Raw genomic sequence first — 14,945 nt, forward strand, 5'->3', positions numbered from 1 at the left:
ATGGGTCAGATGATTGCCTGCCACCATTAAGCAATTGGTCATTAAATATAATTTATTTTTTTCCCTAAAAAGTGTAAAATTTTGGAAAAAAATTTTTACGAAAATTAATTGTCTCGCACAACGAGTCTGTGTGCAAAATGTCAGCTCGATTGGATCACGAGAAGTGTGTTAAAAAACGACCGAAAGATTTGCACGGTCCTAAGCAAGCAAGCAAGCGAGCGAACTTAATATAAAGGATTTAAAAATTAACCCGTAAAAACAAAGTTTTTCACTATAAATCCTTTATATGCGTGGCGGCTAGAGTCCTCTCGTCCTCTGGCTTGAGATGGCTGCCACCTATGGGTCAGATGATTGCCTGCCACCATTAAGCAATTGGTCATTAAATATAATTTATTTTTTTCCCTAAAAAGTGTAAAATTTTGGAAAAATTTTTTTACGAAAATTAATTGTCACGCACAACGAGTCTGTGTGCAAAACGTCAGCTCGATTGGATCACGGGAAGTGGGTTAAAAAACGACCGAAAGATTTGCACGGTCCTAAGCAAGCAAGCAAGCGAGCGAACTTAATATAAAGGATTTAAAAAAACACTCACCCCGCTCCAAAACGCACTCGACCCCACCAGGCGTAGAGCGAGCGACCGTCCAAACGATGCTGGAATCCGGCAACATGGAGGAGCGCGACTTCACATGCCCCGTGTGCCTGGAGCTTTTCGTCGACCCCGTGACCCTCAACTGCGGCCACACCTTCTGCTCGGCCTGCATCGAGCGCCACTGGGGCACGGAATCGGCGGCACGTGGCGGCTTCACGTGCCCCGAGTGTCGTCAAACCTACCCCGCCAAACCCGAGTTGCGCAAGAGCATCCTCGTGGCAAACCTCGTGGCTCAGATGCGCAGGCCGCGTGATCACACCCACAACCCCCGCTCTGACGCGGAGGCGAGGCTCTATGACGGAGGCGTCGCCGTGGCGACGGGGTCGGTGGGCGTGGTCCCGTGCGGCTGTTGCCCGGGTGGGGCTCGCCCGGCCGTCAAGAGTTGCGCTCACTGCGAGATGTCCTTCTGCGAGATGCACCTGGCGCCTCACCGGCAGGTGATGTTTGTGGGGGGGGTGGTTGTGATGTTGGTGGTGATGCTCAGTCGCTCGCGCGTCGCACTCACCTGCTCGCTCGGCCACTCGCTCACCTGCTCATTCACCCACTAACCTGCTCACCCACTCACCTGCTCGGCCACTCGCTCACCCGCTCACTCACCTGCTCGCCCAGTCGCTCACCCGCTCACTCACCTGCTCGCCCAGTCGCTCACCTGCTCACTCACCTGCTCACCCAGCCACTCACTCACCCGCTCGCTCATTCACCCACTCACCTGCTCGCCCATCCACTCACCCGCTCGCTCGCTCATTCACCCACTCATCTGCTCACCCACTCACTTACTCACCCACTCACCTGGTTGCCCAGTCGCTCACCTGCTCACCCAGCTACTCACCCGCTCGCTCGCTCGCTCATTCACCCACTCACCTGCTCGCCCAGTCGCTCACCCGCTCACTCACCTGCTCGCCTGGTAAGTCGCTCACCTGCTCATTCACCCACTCACCTGCTCGCCCAGTCGCTCACCCGCTCACTCACCTGCTCGCCCAGTCGCTCACCCGCTCACCCACCTGCTCGCCCAGTCGCTCACCGGCTCACTCACCTGCTCACCCAGTCGCTCACCCGCTCACTCACGTGCTCGCCTGGTCAGTCGCTCACCTGCTCATTCACCCACTCACCTGCTCGCCCAGTCGCTCACCCGCTCACTCACCTACTCGCCCAGCCATTACCACTCACTCAAGTGCCCGCTCAGCCACTCTCCCACTCGCTCATTCACCCACTCACCTGCTCGCTCGCTCATTCACCCACTCACCTACTCGTCCAGTGGCTCACCCGCTCACTCACCTGCTCGCCCAGTTGATCACTGGCTCACTCACCTGCTCGCCCGGCCAGTCGCTCACCCGCTCGCCCAGTCGCTCACCCGCTCGCTCACCTGCATCGCCCAGTAATTTACCCACTCACTCACGTGCCCACCCAGCCACTCCTATACTCACTCATTCAGCCACTCACATGCCCACTCAGCCACTCAATCTACTCACTCATTCACCCACTCACCTGCTCATCCACCACTCACCCGCTCGCTCGCTCATTCACCCACTCACCTACTCGCCCAGTCGCTCACCCGCTCACTCACCTACTCGCCCAGTCGCTCACCCGCTCACTCACCTACTCGCCCAGTCGCTCACCCACTCACTAACCTGCTCGCCCAGTCGCTCACCCGCTCACTCACCTATTCGCCCAGCCATTACCACTCACTCAAGTGCCCGCTCAGCCACTCTCCCACTCGCTCATTCACCCACTCACCTGCTCACCCAGCCACTCACCCGCTCACTCATTCACCCGCTCACCCAATCACCCACCCATCCATTAACCCATCCATCCACCAACTCGCCCGTTCATTTTTTCAGAATCAGAATCAGAAAGGGTTTTATTCGCCATGAAAGTTCGCACAGACAAGGAATTTACTTTGGCCGGAAGGTGCATACATTCAACCATTTAGGAATCTTAAATCTTAAATAAGTGTCGATTTAAAGCTTTCGTGACTGCAGGGATTCATCTTCTTGGTTCTTTCGGTAAAGTCACGTAGAAGGGAAGTAAAAAAATAATAAAAATAAAACATTAAATAATTCTCACTAAAATAAAACATAATAAAATAATTATTTCATTATGTTTTATTTTTATTATTTTATTACTTCCCTTCTACGTGACTTTACCGAAAGAACCAAGAAGACTTAAATAAGTGGTTTACAAGTCGAACTATACTATTGAGCGCCCCCGCTCACTCCGCGTTGTTCGGTTTGTTCGTTTTATTTTATTTTTTAAACGAACCACCCTGGAACCACCCGCGCCCCCCCCCCCTCCACAGGTGCCCCACCTGAAGGCGCACGAGCTGGTGCCCCCCATTGGGGGGCTGGGCATGCGCGAGTGCAGGGAGCACGGGCGCCGCGTGGAGCTCTTCTGCCGCAGCGACTCACAGCTGCTGTGCGGCGCCGCCTGCGCCACGCTGCACAGCCAGCACGAGCTGGTGCCCGTCCACCAGGAGCACGCCCACAGACTGGTGGGTGGGCGGGTGGGTGGGTGGGTGGGTTGGTGGGTGGGTGGGTGGACTGCTTTGCAGCGCCGCCTGCGCCACGCTGCACAGCCAGCACGAGCTGGTGCCCGTCCACCAGGAGCACGCCCACAGACTGGTGGGTGGGCGGGTGGGTGGGCGGGTGGGTTTTTGGGTGGGTGAGTGAGTGGGTGGGTGGGTTGGTGGGTGAGTGAGTGAGTGAGTGGGTGGGTGGGTGGGTTGGTGGGTGGGTGGGTGAGTGGGTGGGTGGGTTGGTGGATGGGTAGGTGGGTGGGTGAGTGAGTGGGTGGGTGGGTGGGTGAGTGAATGGGTGGGTGGGTAGATGGGTGGGTGAGTGAGTGGGTGGGTGGGTTGGTGGGTGAGTGAGTGGGTGGGTGGGTGGATGGGTGGGTGGACTGCTGTGCGGCGCCACCTGCGCCACGCTGCAAAGCCAGCACGAGCTGGTGCCCGTCCACCAGGAGCACGCCCACAGACTGGTGGGTAGATGGGTTGGTGGGCGGGTGGGTGGATGAGTGAGTGGGTTGGTGGATGGGTGGGTGGGTGGATGAGTGGGTGGGTTGGTGGATGAGTGAGTGGGTGGGTGGGTGGATGGGTGGGTGGGTTGGTGGATGAGTGAGTGGGTGGGTGGATGAGTGAGTGGGTGGGTGGATGAGTGAGTGGGTGGGTGGGTGGGTTGGTGGACGAGTGAGTGGGTGGGTGGGTGGGTGGGCGGGTGGCTGGGTGGGAGAGTGAGTAAGTGGGTGGGAGAGTGAGTGAGTGGGTGGGCGGAAGGGTGGGTGGATGAGTGAGTGGGTGGGTGGGTGGGTGGTTGGGTGGGTGGGTGGGTTGGTGGATGGGTGGGTGGGTGGGTGGAAGGGTGGGTGGGTTGGTGGGCAGGTGGGTGAGTGGGTGGGTGGAAGGGTGGGTGGGTCGGTGGAAGAGTGAGTGGGTGGGTGAGTGGGTGGGTGGAAGGGTGGTTGGATGAGTGGGTGGATGGGTGGGTGAGTGGGTGGATGGGTGGGTGGGTGAGTGGGTGGATGGGTGGGTGGGTGGATGGGTGAGTGGGTTGGCGGATGGGTGGGTGAGTGGGTGGAAGGGTGGATGGGTGAGTGGGTGGGTGGTTGGATGAGTGGGTGGGTGGGTGGGTTGGTGGATGGGTGGGTGGGTGGGTGGGTGGGTGAGTGAGTGGGTGGGTGGGTTGGTTGGTGGGTGGGTGGGTGGACTGCTGTGCGGCGCCGCCTGCGCCACCCTGCACAGCCAGCACGAGCTGGTGCCCGTCCACCAGGAGCATGCCCACAGACTGGTGGGTGGGCGGGCGGAAGGGTGGGTGGGTGGGTTGGTGGGCGGGTGGGTGGATGGGTTGGTGGATGGGTGGGTGGGTGAATGGGTGGGTGGGTGGATGGGTGGGTGGGCGGGCGGAAGGGTGGGTGAATGGGTGGGTGGATGGGTGGGTGGATGGGTGGGTGGGCGGGCGGAAGGGTGGGTGGGTGGATGAATGGGTGGGTGGATGGGTGGGTGGGCGGGCGGGCGGAAGGGTGGGTGGGTGGGTTGGTGGATGAGTGAGTGAGTGGGTGGGTGGGTGGGTGGGTGGGTGGGTGAGTGAGTGGGTGGGTGGGTGGGTGGATGGGTGGGTGGGTGAGTGGGTTGGTGGGTGGGTTGGTGGGTGGGTGAGTGAGTGAGTGGGTGGGTGAGTGAGTGGGTGAGTGGGTGGGTGGGTTGGTGGGTGGGTGAGTGAGTGAGTGAGTGGGTGGGTGAGTGAGTGGGTGAGTGGGTGGGTGGGTTGGTGGGTGGGCGGGTGGACTGCTGTGTGGCGCCGCCTGCGCCACGCTGCACGGGCAGCACGAGCTGGTGCCCGTCCACCAGGAGCACGCCCACAGACTGGTGGGTGGGCGGGTGGGTGGGTGGAAGAGTGGGTGGGTGGGTGGGTGGTTGGGTGGGTGGGTGGGTTGGTGGATGGGTGGAAGGGTGGGTGGGTTGGTGGGCAGGTGGGTGAGTGGGTGGGTGGAAGGGTGGGTGGGTCGGTGGAAGAGTGAGTGGGTGGGTGAGTGTGTGGGTGGAAGGGTGGTTGGATGAGTGGGTGGATGGGTGGGTGGGTGAGTGGGTGGATGGGTGGGTGGGTGGATGGGTGAGTGGGTTGGCGGATGGGTGGGTGAGTGGGTGGAAGGGTGGATGGGTGAGTGGGTGGGTGGTTGGATGAGTGGGTGGGTGGGTGGGTTGGTGGAAGGGTGGGTGGGTGAGTGAGTGGGTGGGTGGGTGGGTGGGTGGACTGCTGTGCGGCGCCGCCTGCGCCACATTGCACGGGCAGCACGAGCTAGTGCCCGTCCACCAGGAGCACGCCCACAGACTGGTGGGTGGGCGGGTGGGTGAGTCGGTGGGTGGGTGGGTGAGTGGGTGGGTGGGTTGGTGGGTGGGCGGGTGGGTGGGTGGGTGGGTTGGTGGATGGGTGGGTTGGTGGGTGGGTGGGTGGGTTGGTGGATGGGTGGGTTGGTGGGTGGGCGGGTGGGTGGGTGGATTGGTGGATGGGTGGGTTGGTGGGTGGGTGGGTGGGTGAGTGAGTGGGTGGGTGGGCGGGTGGACTGCTGTGCGGCGCCGCCTGCGCCACGCTGCACGGGCAGCACGAGCTAGTGCCCGTCCACCAGGAGCATGCCCACAGACTGGTGGGTGGGTGGGCGGGTGGGTGGGTTGGTGGGTGGGTGGGTGGGTGAGTGAGTGAGTGGGTGGGTGAGTGAGTGAGTGGGTGGGCGGGTGGGTGGGTGGGTTGGCGGGTGAGTTGGTGGGTGGGTGGGTGGGAGGGTGGGTGGGTTGGTGGGTGGGTGGGCGGGTGGGTGGGTTGGTGGGTGGGTGGGTGGGTGAGTGAGTGAGTGGGTGGGTGAGTGAGTGAGTGGGTGAGTGAGTGGGTGGGCGGGTGGGTGGGTGGGTTGGTGGGTGGGTGGGTGGGAGGGTGGGTTCGTGGGCGGGTGGGTTGGTGGCTGGGTTGGTGGATTGGTGGCCGGGTTAGCAGATTTGCCGATGGGTGGGTGGTAGACCAAGGCAGGCGTGCGTGATGCTGGCAACCCACCACCTCGCGTGCCACAGTCCCGGCCTCCATAGGCGCTGCTGCTGCTGCTCACTTGCGAGCAGCACTTGCCCCTACAGTCTGCTAGAGGCCACACGGGGGACCTTTGTCTTTGGTGCAGGATCAGCTGGGCTCGTTCAAGGAGACGCTGCTGACACGCGAGACGTGGATGGCTTCGTACGTGGATGGTGCGGGGCGCTCATCAGACGCACTGAAGGTGAGACGTGGGGTCGTTGTTGTTGTCGTTGTTGTTGGTGGTGGTGGTGGTAATTTCATGGGGAGCGGTGGCGCAGAGGTTAGCGAACCCCGTTACAAAAGGCGAACATTGAGAAAGCAAGGGAAGTATGAAAGTTCTCCTTTCCTTCCTCTTCCATCTCTACCCACGCTCTCTCTCCCTGACACGTTTTTTTTACGAGGAGTCATGTTTGCATAGACCACAATACCTGCAGTCATAATGCAAACAAACAAAAAAACACAACTCTGATAATGTATGTGCACTGTCCTTGAAGTTGATTGGTCCACACCCGAGACAGCTTTCCTTAGAGCCTAGTCTCACATGGTGTTGGACCAGATGACGCCAAAAGGCGCATAACTCAAAGACAATGCACCATCACAGTACGAGAGCTCGGGGTTATAATTTACACCATTGGAACCTCATTTGCCAGTAGCAAAATATGATAATTGTTTTTTACCCTTTCATCTGGCAACAAAACTGAGACCTTTTTTACAAGGAGTCATGTTTGCATAGACCACAATACCTGCAGTCATAATGCAAACAAAAAACATAACTCTGATAATGTACACACTGTCCTTGAAGTTGATTGGTCCACACCCGAGACAGATTTCCTTAGATACTCTTAGTTTTTTCGGTAAAGTCACGTAGGTAAAAAAATAAATAAAAATTAAGAAAAAAGTAATTATTATTTTATTATTTTATTTTATTTTTTAGTTTTTATTTCATTTTTTTCCCACGTGACTTTACCGAAAAAACTAAGAACATGAATCCTTGCAGTCACGAAAGCTTCAAATCTACAGCTTTCCTTAGAGCCGAGTCTCACCCTGCTGTTAGACCAGATGACTCCAATATAACAGCCACTTCCTGTACTTTTGAGGACATCTAATGGCACAGATGACTCCAATTTAATAGCCACTTTCTGTACTTTTGAGGACATCTAATGGCACAGATGACTCCAATTTAATAGCCACTTTCTGTACTTTTGAGGACATCTAATGGCACAGATGACTCCAATATAACAGCCACTTCCTGTACTTTTGAGTGCATCTAATGGCACAGATGACTCCAATATAACAGCCACTTTCTGTACTTTTGAGTACATGTAATGGCACAGATGACTCCAATGTAACAGCCACTTCCTGTACTTTTGAGTACAAGTGTTGTGTAGTTCCGACGGACGTACTCGTAGACGGAGGTAAGTTAAGGGCTTCCGCCAGGGTTTATTAAAGCTTATCAATAACACACACCAGGGTACACAACTCCCAGGGTCTAGGGATCCTACTCTGAGTCCGGGTCCCTGCCGGCTAGCTCCGGTCTCTCTCTCTCGTGTCGGATCGTGGACTCTGCCGACTCCACCGAGCGGAGAGAGAAGCACCTCTACGGCTACCACCGGCTTCTCCCCAGACTCCCTATGGCACCGGACGGTCTCGGAATCGCTCTCTTCTCCGGCAGCTGTGTGCGGAGGAGACCCGCTCGCGCCTGCTCAGCAAGTACGACGAGTTCATGCGGGCCTTGTCGGAGGAGCGCGACGAGGCCTTGAAGTTGATTGGTCCACACCCGAGACAGCTTTCCTTAGATACTCTTAGTTTTTTCGGGTAAAGTCACGTAGGTGAAAAAATGAAATAAAAATTAATAAGTAAAATTTTTTTTTTCTTAATTTTAATTTCATTTTTTTCCTACGTGACTGTACCGAAAATAATCTAAGAGTATGAATCCTTGCAGTCACGAAAGCTTCCTTAGAGCCTAGTCTCACCCTGCTGTTGGACCAGTTGACTCCAACGTAATAGCCACTTCCTGTACTTTTGAGTACATCTAACATCACCGGACCGTCTTGGCATCGCTCTCTTCTCCGGCAGCTGTGTGCGGAGGAGACCCGCTCGCGCCTGCTCAGCAAGTACGACGAGCTGATGCGGGCCTTGTCGGAGGAGCGCGACGAGGCCTTGCGGTCCGCGGGCCGCGAGCGAGACGACGGCCTGGCCCAGGTGGCCGGTGGCCTCGCGCGGTGCGAGGCGGCGCTGGGAGGGGTGCGCGCGGCGCTGGCGGCCGTCGCTCGACTCGAGGGCACGCAGGGACACGCCGCTTTCCTGGCGGTACGTGGTCACTCGTGGTCACTGGTGGTCACTGGTGGTCACTGGTGGTCACTGGTGGTCACTGGTGGTCACTGGCGGTCACTGGTGGTCACTGGTGGTCACTGGCGGTCACTCGCAGTCACTCACAGTCACTCCACTCATTGTTACTCCTGGTACAAGGCCATCCCCGCCCCATCACCACAACTCAGCAACCCTCAACCATCACCCTTCATCGCCACACCCGTCTCTCTGGCCATCGCCCCCCACCCACCCACCCATCACCCCCACCCACCCATCACTCCCACCCACCCATCGCACCCACCCACCCATCGCACCCACCCACCCACCCATCATACCCACCCACCCACCCATCGCACCCACCCACCCACCTATAGCCCCCACCCATCCATCGCACCCACCCACCCACCTATAGCCCCCACCCACCCATCGCACCCACCCACCCATCACCTCCACCCACCTATAGCCCCCACCCACCCATCAACCCCACCCACCCACCCATCGCACCCACCCACCCACCCATCATACCCACCCACCCACCCATCGCACCCACCCACCCACCTATAGCCCCCACCCATCCATCGCACCCACCCACCCACCCACCTATAGCCCCCACCCACCCATCGCACCCACCCACCCATCACCCCCACTCACCCATCACCTCCACCCACCTATAGCCCCCACCCACCCATCAACCCCACCCACCCACCCATCGCCCCCACCCACCCACCCATTGCCCCCACCCACCCATCAACCCCACCCACCCACGCATCGCCCCCACCCACCCACCCATTGCCCCCACCCACCCACCCATCAACCCCACCCACCCACCCATCAACCCCACCCACCCACCCATCGCCCCCACCCACCCACGCATCGCCCCCACCCACCCACCCATTGCCCCCACCCACCCACCCATCGCCCCCACCCACCCACGCATCGCCCCCACCCACCCACCCACCCATTGCCCCCACCCACCCACCCATCGCCCCCACCCACCCACGCATCGCCCCCACCCACCCACCCATTGCCCCCACCCACCCATCAACCCCACCCACCCATTGCCCTTACCCCCACTTCTATTATGATGATTGATTGATGATGGGGTGGTAGTAATTGGTGGTGGTGATGGTGCTGGTGGTGGTGATGCTGGTGGTGGTGATGGTTGCGGATAATGCTGGTGGTGGTCATGCTGGTGGTGGTGGTGGTGCTGGTGGTGGTGCTAATGGTGGTGGATGTTGGTGGTGGTGCTGGTGGTGGTGGTGCATGCTGGTGGTGGTCATGTTGGTGATGGTGGTGCTGGTGGTGGTGGTGATGGTGATGGTCATGCTGATGGTGGTGGTGATCCTGGTGGTGGTGGTGGTGGTGATCCTGATGGTGGTGGTGCTGGTGGTGATGCTGGTGGTGGTCATGTTGGTGGTGGTGGTGCTAGTGGTGGTGGTGATCCTGGTGGTGGTGGTGATCCTGATGGTGGTGTTGATTAATTGGTCAAGATGACATCTGTATAAAATGACGCTGTACCATCACCATTGTTGTTGTCATCTTCATCGTAATTATCATCATCAAAAGTATTCCCGATATGAATCTTACGCGTGCGTCTGTGCGTCTGTGCGTCTCTGTGTGTGTCTGTGTGTGTGTGTGTCTGTGGGTGTGTTTGTGTGTCTGTGTGTGTGTCTGTGTGTGTGTCTGTGTGTGTGTCTGTGTGTGTGTCTGTGTGTGTGTGTGTCTGTGTGTGTGTGTCTGTGTGTGTGTGTGTCTGTGTGTCTGTGTGTGCGTCTGTGTGTGTGTGCGAATTCTGCAGAAGTGCACTCAAGAATGGCAGAGGTAAGCCGAGATACGTTTTCAAAGCTGTTGCTCAGATCACCGGTCAAGTGATCATACGTCACAGGGCACGTGTTGTCACATGTGGCACGTGTTGTCACATTTATATGGCACGTGTTGTTACATATGACACGTGTTATTACACGTGGCACGTGCGACCTCTGGGCTAGACTGACCATCACCAGTCCGCTACAAGGCGGCTCTGACCAGAGCCTCGGTTGACGCTCCCAGGGTGCTGGGTCCAGTCTTCAGGTCTTCGAACGCCTTCAGGGCTTGAGTTGGCGAACACTGCCAGACCCATCTTCTTGGTTCTTTCGGTAAAGTCATCACGTAGAAGGGAGATGATGAAATAATAAAAATAAAACATAATTAAATAATTCTCACGACGTTTCGGCCACAACGCAAGCAGCCGTCCTCAGGTGAAGAACAGGTCTGTCAGAAAGACAGCGTCTGAAACAGACGTCCGAAACAGACGCTGCCTTTCCGACAGACCTGTTCTTCACCCGAGGACGCGGCTGCTTGCGTTGTGGCCGAAACGTCGTGAGAATTATTTTATAATGTTTTATTTTTATTATTTCATCATCTCCCTTCTACGTGACTTTACCCAAAGAACCAAGATGACCACGCCATCCATTCGCAGCACCCCCCCCCCAGGACCCCCCCCCACCCCCCACTCCTCCACCAACCCCCCCACCTCCTCCGCCCCCCACCGACGCAAGATCCGCGTGTTTCCCTGCAGCATAGCGGCGCTTGTGGCCACGCCGGTGGAGCCCCCCCCTGTCCCGAGCCTCTCGCTGGTGACGGTGGCGCCGCTGGAACGACGTCTGGACGAGATGCTCGCCACCTGCAAAGCCTCCCGCGTGACTGCTGCTGCTTCCGCTCCTCCGGCTGCTTCCGCTGCTGCTGCTACTGCTGCTGCTACTGCTGCTTCCGCTCCTCCGGCTGCTACTGCTACTGCTGCTGCTACTGCTGCTGCTACTGCTGCTACTTCGTTGCGGCCTTGCGTGGCGGCTCGGCCATCGACGGCCTCAGGAGCGGCCGTGCAGCAGCCGCATCATCATCTCCACTCCTCCTCCTCTTCCTCCACCTCTTCAACGATCACAGAAGAACTCAATCGGCTGATGATGGGCCGTGTCACTCCGCCACTGCGTCCGGCTCCGACTGCACCGTCGTCGTCGTCCGGTCCCCGACAACCGAGGAGCTTCCCGGTCGCGCCTTCGACGCCGGGCAAGGCCCCGCCACCACCGTCGAAAGGGAGGCGGCTGCCTTCTCCGCAGCTCGCGACGGCGCCCGACGAAGACTACGTGATTCCGCTGGAGTTCCCCGATCGGTCTCTACCGCCGCCGCCGCCGCTGCTGCCCAGAGTCGCGGTCGGGCAGATCCAGCGCCCGCGACTCCCAGTTCCGGCGAAGCCGCAGCAGCCGCAGCAGCAGCCGCAGCAGCAGGCGCAAGATCTGCAGCTGCGGCTGCTGCAACAGCTGCAGCGGGAGGGGGTCGCGCCCGCCTTCGATGTCGCCAAACCCCCCAGCAGGGACGACCTCATTAACAACTGTGAGTTGGTGACGATGACCTCGGCGCTGCCGCCGACGACGATGACGACGTCATCGGCGACGTTAATCGTGATGACGGTGACGATGCGAACGAAGACGACGACGATGATGATGATGATGATGTTCACGACGATAATTGTGTTGATTATGACGCCATCGCCACCGTAGAACGCATCCGCTGCCTGCTGATTACCACGTGCCATCGTCCTAAACACCGTCACCGTCACCATCGTCACCACCATCATCATCCCCACCGTCACCACCAGCGTCATCACCAGCGTCACCACCATCATCATCACCATCTTCACCACCACCGCTGTCACCACCATCGTCACCACCATCACAACCATCGTCACCATCGTCACAGCCATTGTCACGACGACGATCATCACCACCATCATCACCACGATCATCATCACCATCGTCACCACCATCGTCACCACCACCATCATTGCCACTGTCCCCCCCACCACCCCCCAGACGGCTTCTCGCCCACGCTGAACCCCAACTCGGCGTCCCCATCGTCACCACCATCATCACCACCACCATCGTCACCACCATCGTCACCACCATCGTCACCACCGTCACCACCATCACCATCGTCACCACCATCGTCACCACCATCGTCACCACCACCATCATCACCACCATCGTCACCACCATCGTCACCACCACCATCGTCACCACCACCATCGTCACCACCACCATCGTCACCACCATCGTCACCACCACCATCGTCACCACCATCGTCACCACCATCGTCACCACCATCGTCACCATCACCATCGTCACCACCATCGTCACCACCATCGTCACCACCATCATCACCACCACCATCGTCACCACCATCGTCACCACCATCGTCACCACCATCGTCACCACCATCATTACCACCATCATTGCCACTGTCACCTTCTGCCCCCCCCCCCAGACGGCTTCTCGCCCACGCTGAACCCCAACTCGGCGTCTCCACGCCTCCAGCTGTCGCGCGACCTCCGCTCGGCCAAGCGCGTCGCCTACCCACAGCAGCTGGCACCGCACGCAGAACGCTTCGACGGCTGCCCGCAGGTGAAGAATGAAACAGCGCCAAGCTTGGCAGCGTATATTGAAGCTGGGTTGGAGGGGGGAAGAAGAGCGCCTTGACAAATATCAAGAGGAATTTAGCATATTTATGGGAAATGCGTAGGAGGTGGGCGGGGGGGTTTCAAAGTCATATTATGCCCGTGCATTATGCAGGATTAGCAGCATCAGGGGATGGGGGTAGCATTAACAAAGGGAAGGAATCTTCTTGGTTCTTTCGGTAAAGTCGCCATGTAGAAGGGAAGTAATAAAATCATAAAAATGAAACATAATGAAATAATTCTCACGACGTTTCGGCCACAACGCAAGCAGCCGTCCTCAGGTGAAGAATGAAACAGCGCCAAGCTTGGAGCGTATATTGAAGCTGGGTTGGAGGGGGGAAGAAGAGCGCCTTGATGAAAGAATTTGCATATCAAGAGGAATTTTACGTATTATTTACTGTTTTACTTACTGTCAGTAGCTCAGCTTATTGGAGAGTATATTTAGTATACTGATGATGCTATTTATGGGAAATGCGTAGGAGGTGGGCGGGGGGGTTTCAAAGTCATATTATGCCCATGCATTATGCAGGATTAGCAGCATCAAAGGGAGGGGATGGGGATAGTATTAATAAAGGGAAGGAATCTTCTTCTTGGTTCTTTCGGTAAAGTCACGTAGAAGGGAAGTAATAAAATAATAAAAATAAAACATAATAAAATAATTCTCACGACGTTTCGGCCACAACGCAAGCAGCCGTCCTCAGGTGAAGAACAGGTCTGTCGGAAAGACAGCGTCTACGTGACTTTACCGAAAGAACCAAGAAGATGAATCCCTGCAGTCATGAAAGCTTTAAATCGAAATTTTATTATGTTTTATTTTTATTATTTTATTACTTCCCTTCTACGTGACTTTACCGAAAGAACCAAGAAGATGAATCCCTGCAGTCACGAAAGCTTTAAATCGAAATTTATTAATATTATATAATTATATTATTTTATTATATTATTATGAAACTTTATTTTATTATTTTATTATTTTGTTGTGTTTTATTTTTATTATTTTATTACTTCCCTTCTACGTGACTTTACCGAAAGAACCAAGAAGATGAATCCCTGCGGTCACGAAAGCTTTTAATCGACATTTGCCCGCAGGTCCTCGCCGCCGAGAGCCAATTCTCGGGCCAACGCTACTGGGAGGTCAAGGTGGAGTGGGCACGCTGGTGCACAGTCGGTGTCGCGTACGGCAGCGCTCCGAGGAAGGGCCCGAGCGATGCCTGCGGCCTCGGAGTGTCCCCCGACGTCTCGTGGTGCCTGGAGAAAGACCGGGGTGCCTGTTTCTCGCGTCACAATGGAGCCAAGGTGCCCGGCGGGGCGAGGGCCAATCGGAATCTCAGGACAGTGGGCGTGTTCCTGGACTGGGCCGTGGGTATTCTGGCGTTCTACGACGCGGATTGCATGGAGCTGCTGCACGCGTTTCAACACAGGTTCACGGAGCCTCTCTACCCGGCGTTGGGCATCAACCGTGACGACGATTCTGTGACGGTGCTCAACTTGGGGTCTTGATGGGGGAGGTTTGGTGGCTGGGGGGAGGGTGGTGGTGGTGGTGAGCGTGGTAGGGATATTGGTTTGGATACGGTGCGGAGTGGAGTTGTGTGGTGGTTGGAGTGGAGTGGGGGTGGAGTGGGGGGGGTGGAGTGGGGGTGGAGTAGGAGTGGAGTGGGGGTGGAGTAGGAGGAGGTAGAGTGGGGGTGGAGTGGGGGTGGAGTGAGGGTGGAGTGGGGGTGGAGTGAGGGTGGAGTGGGGGTGGAGTGGGGGTGGAGTAGGGGGGGTGGAGTGGGGGTGGAGTAGGAGTGGAGTGGGGTGGAGTAGGAGGGGGGTAGAGTGGGGGTGGAGTGAGGGTGGAGTGGGGGTGGAGTAGGGGGAGGTAGAGTGGGGGTGGAGTGGAGTAAGGGTGGAGTGGAGTGGGGGTGGAGTGGGGGTGGAGTAGGAGTGGAGTGGGGGTGGAGTGGGG

The 14,945-nt window shown here is 57.4% G+C and overlaps 1 protein-coding gene across 1 annotated transcript; it reads left to right on the top strand.

Annotated features, from left to right (window-relative positions):
* The first annotated feature begins 449 nt into the window (after positions 1-449).
* Positions 450-14,563, top strand: LOC133360741 (E3 ubiquitin/ISG15 ligase TRIM25-like). Its single transcript, XM_061579570.1, has 8 exons — positions 450-1,086; positions 2,946-3,137; positions 6,305-6,400; positions 8,275-8,508; positions 10,307-10,329; positions 11,066-11,877; positions 12,808-12,944; positions 14,087-14,563. Exons 1-8 carry the CDS (start codon positions 649-651, stop codon positions 14,495-14,497), a joined length of 2,343 nt encoding a protein of 780 aa, XP_061435554.1. The 5' UTR covers positions 450-648; the 3' UTR covers positions 14,498-14,563.
* Positions 14,564-14,945: the final 382 nt, after the last annotated feature.

Source organism: Lethenteron reissneri, chromosome 69 (assembly GCF_015708825.2).
Source record: "Lethenteron reissneri isolate LAM-NWPU_2019-01 chromosome 69, ASM1570882v1, whole genome shotgun sequence".
In the NCBI taxonomy this organism is placed as follows: domain Eukaryota; kingdom Metazoa; phylum Chordata; class Hyperoartia; order Petromyzontiformes; family Petromyzontidae; genus Lethenteron; species Lethenteron reissneri.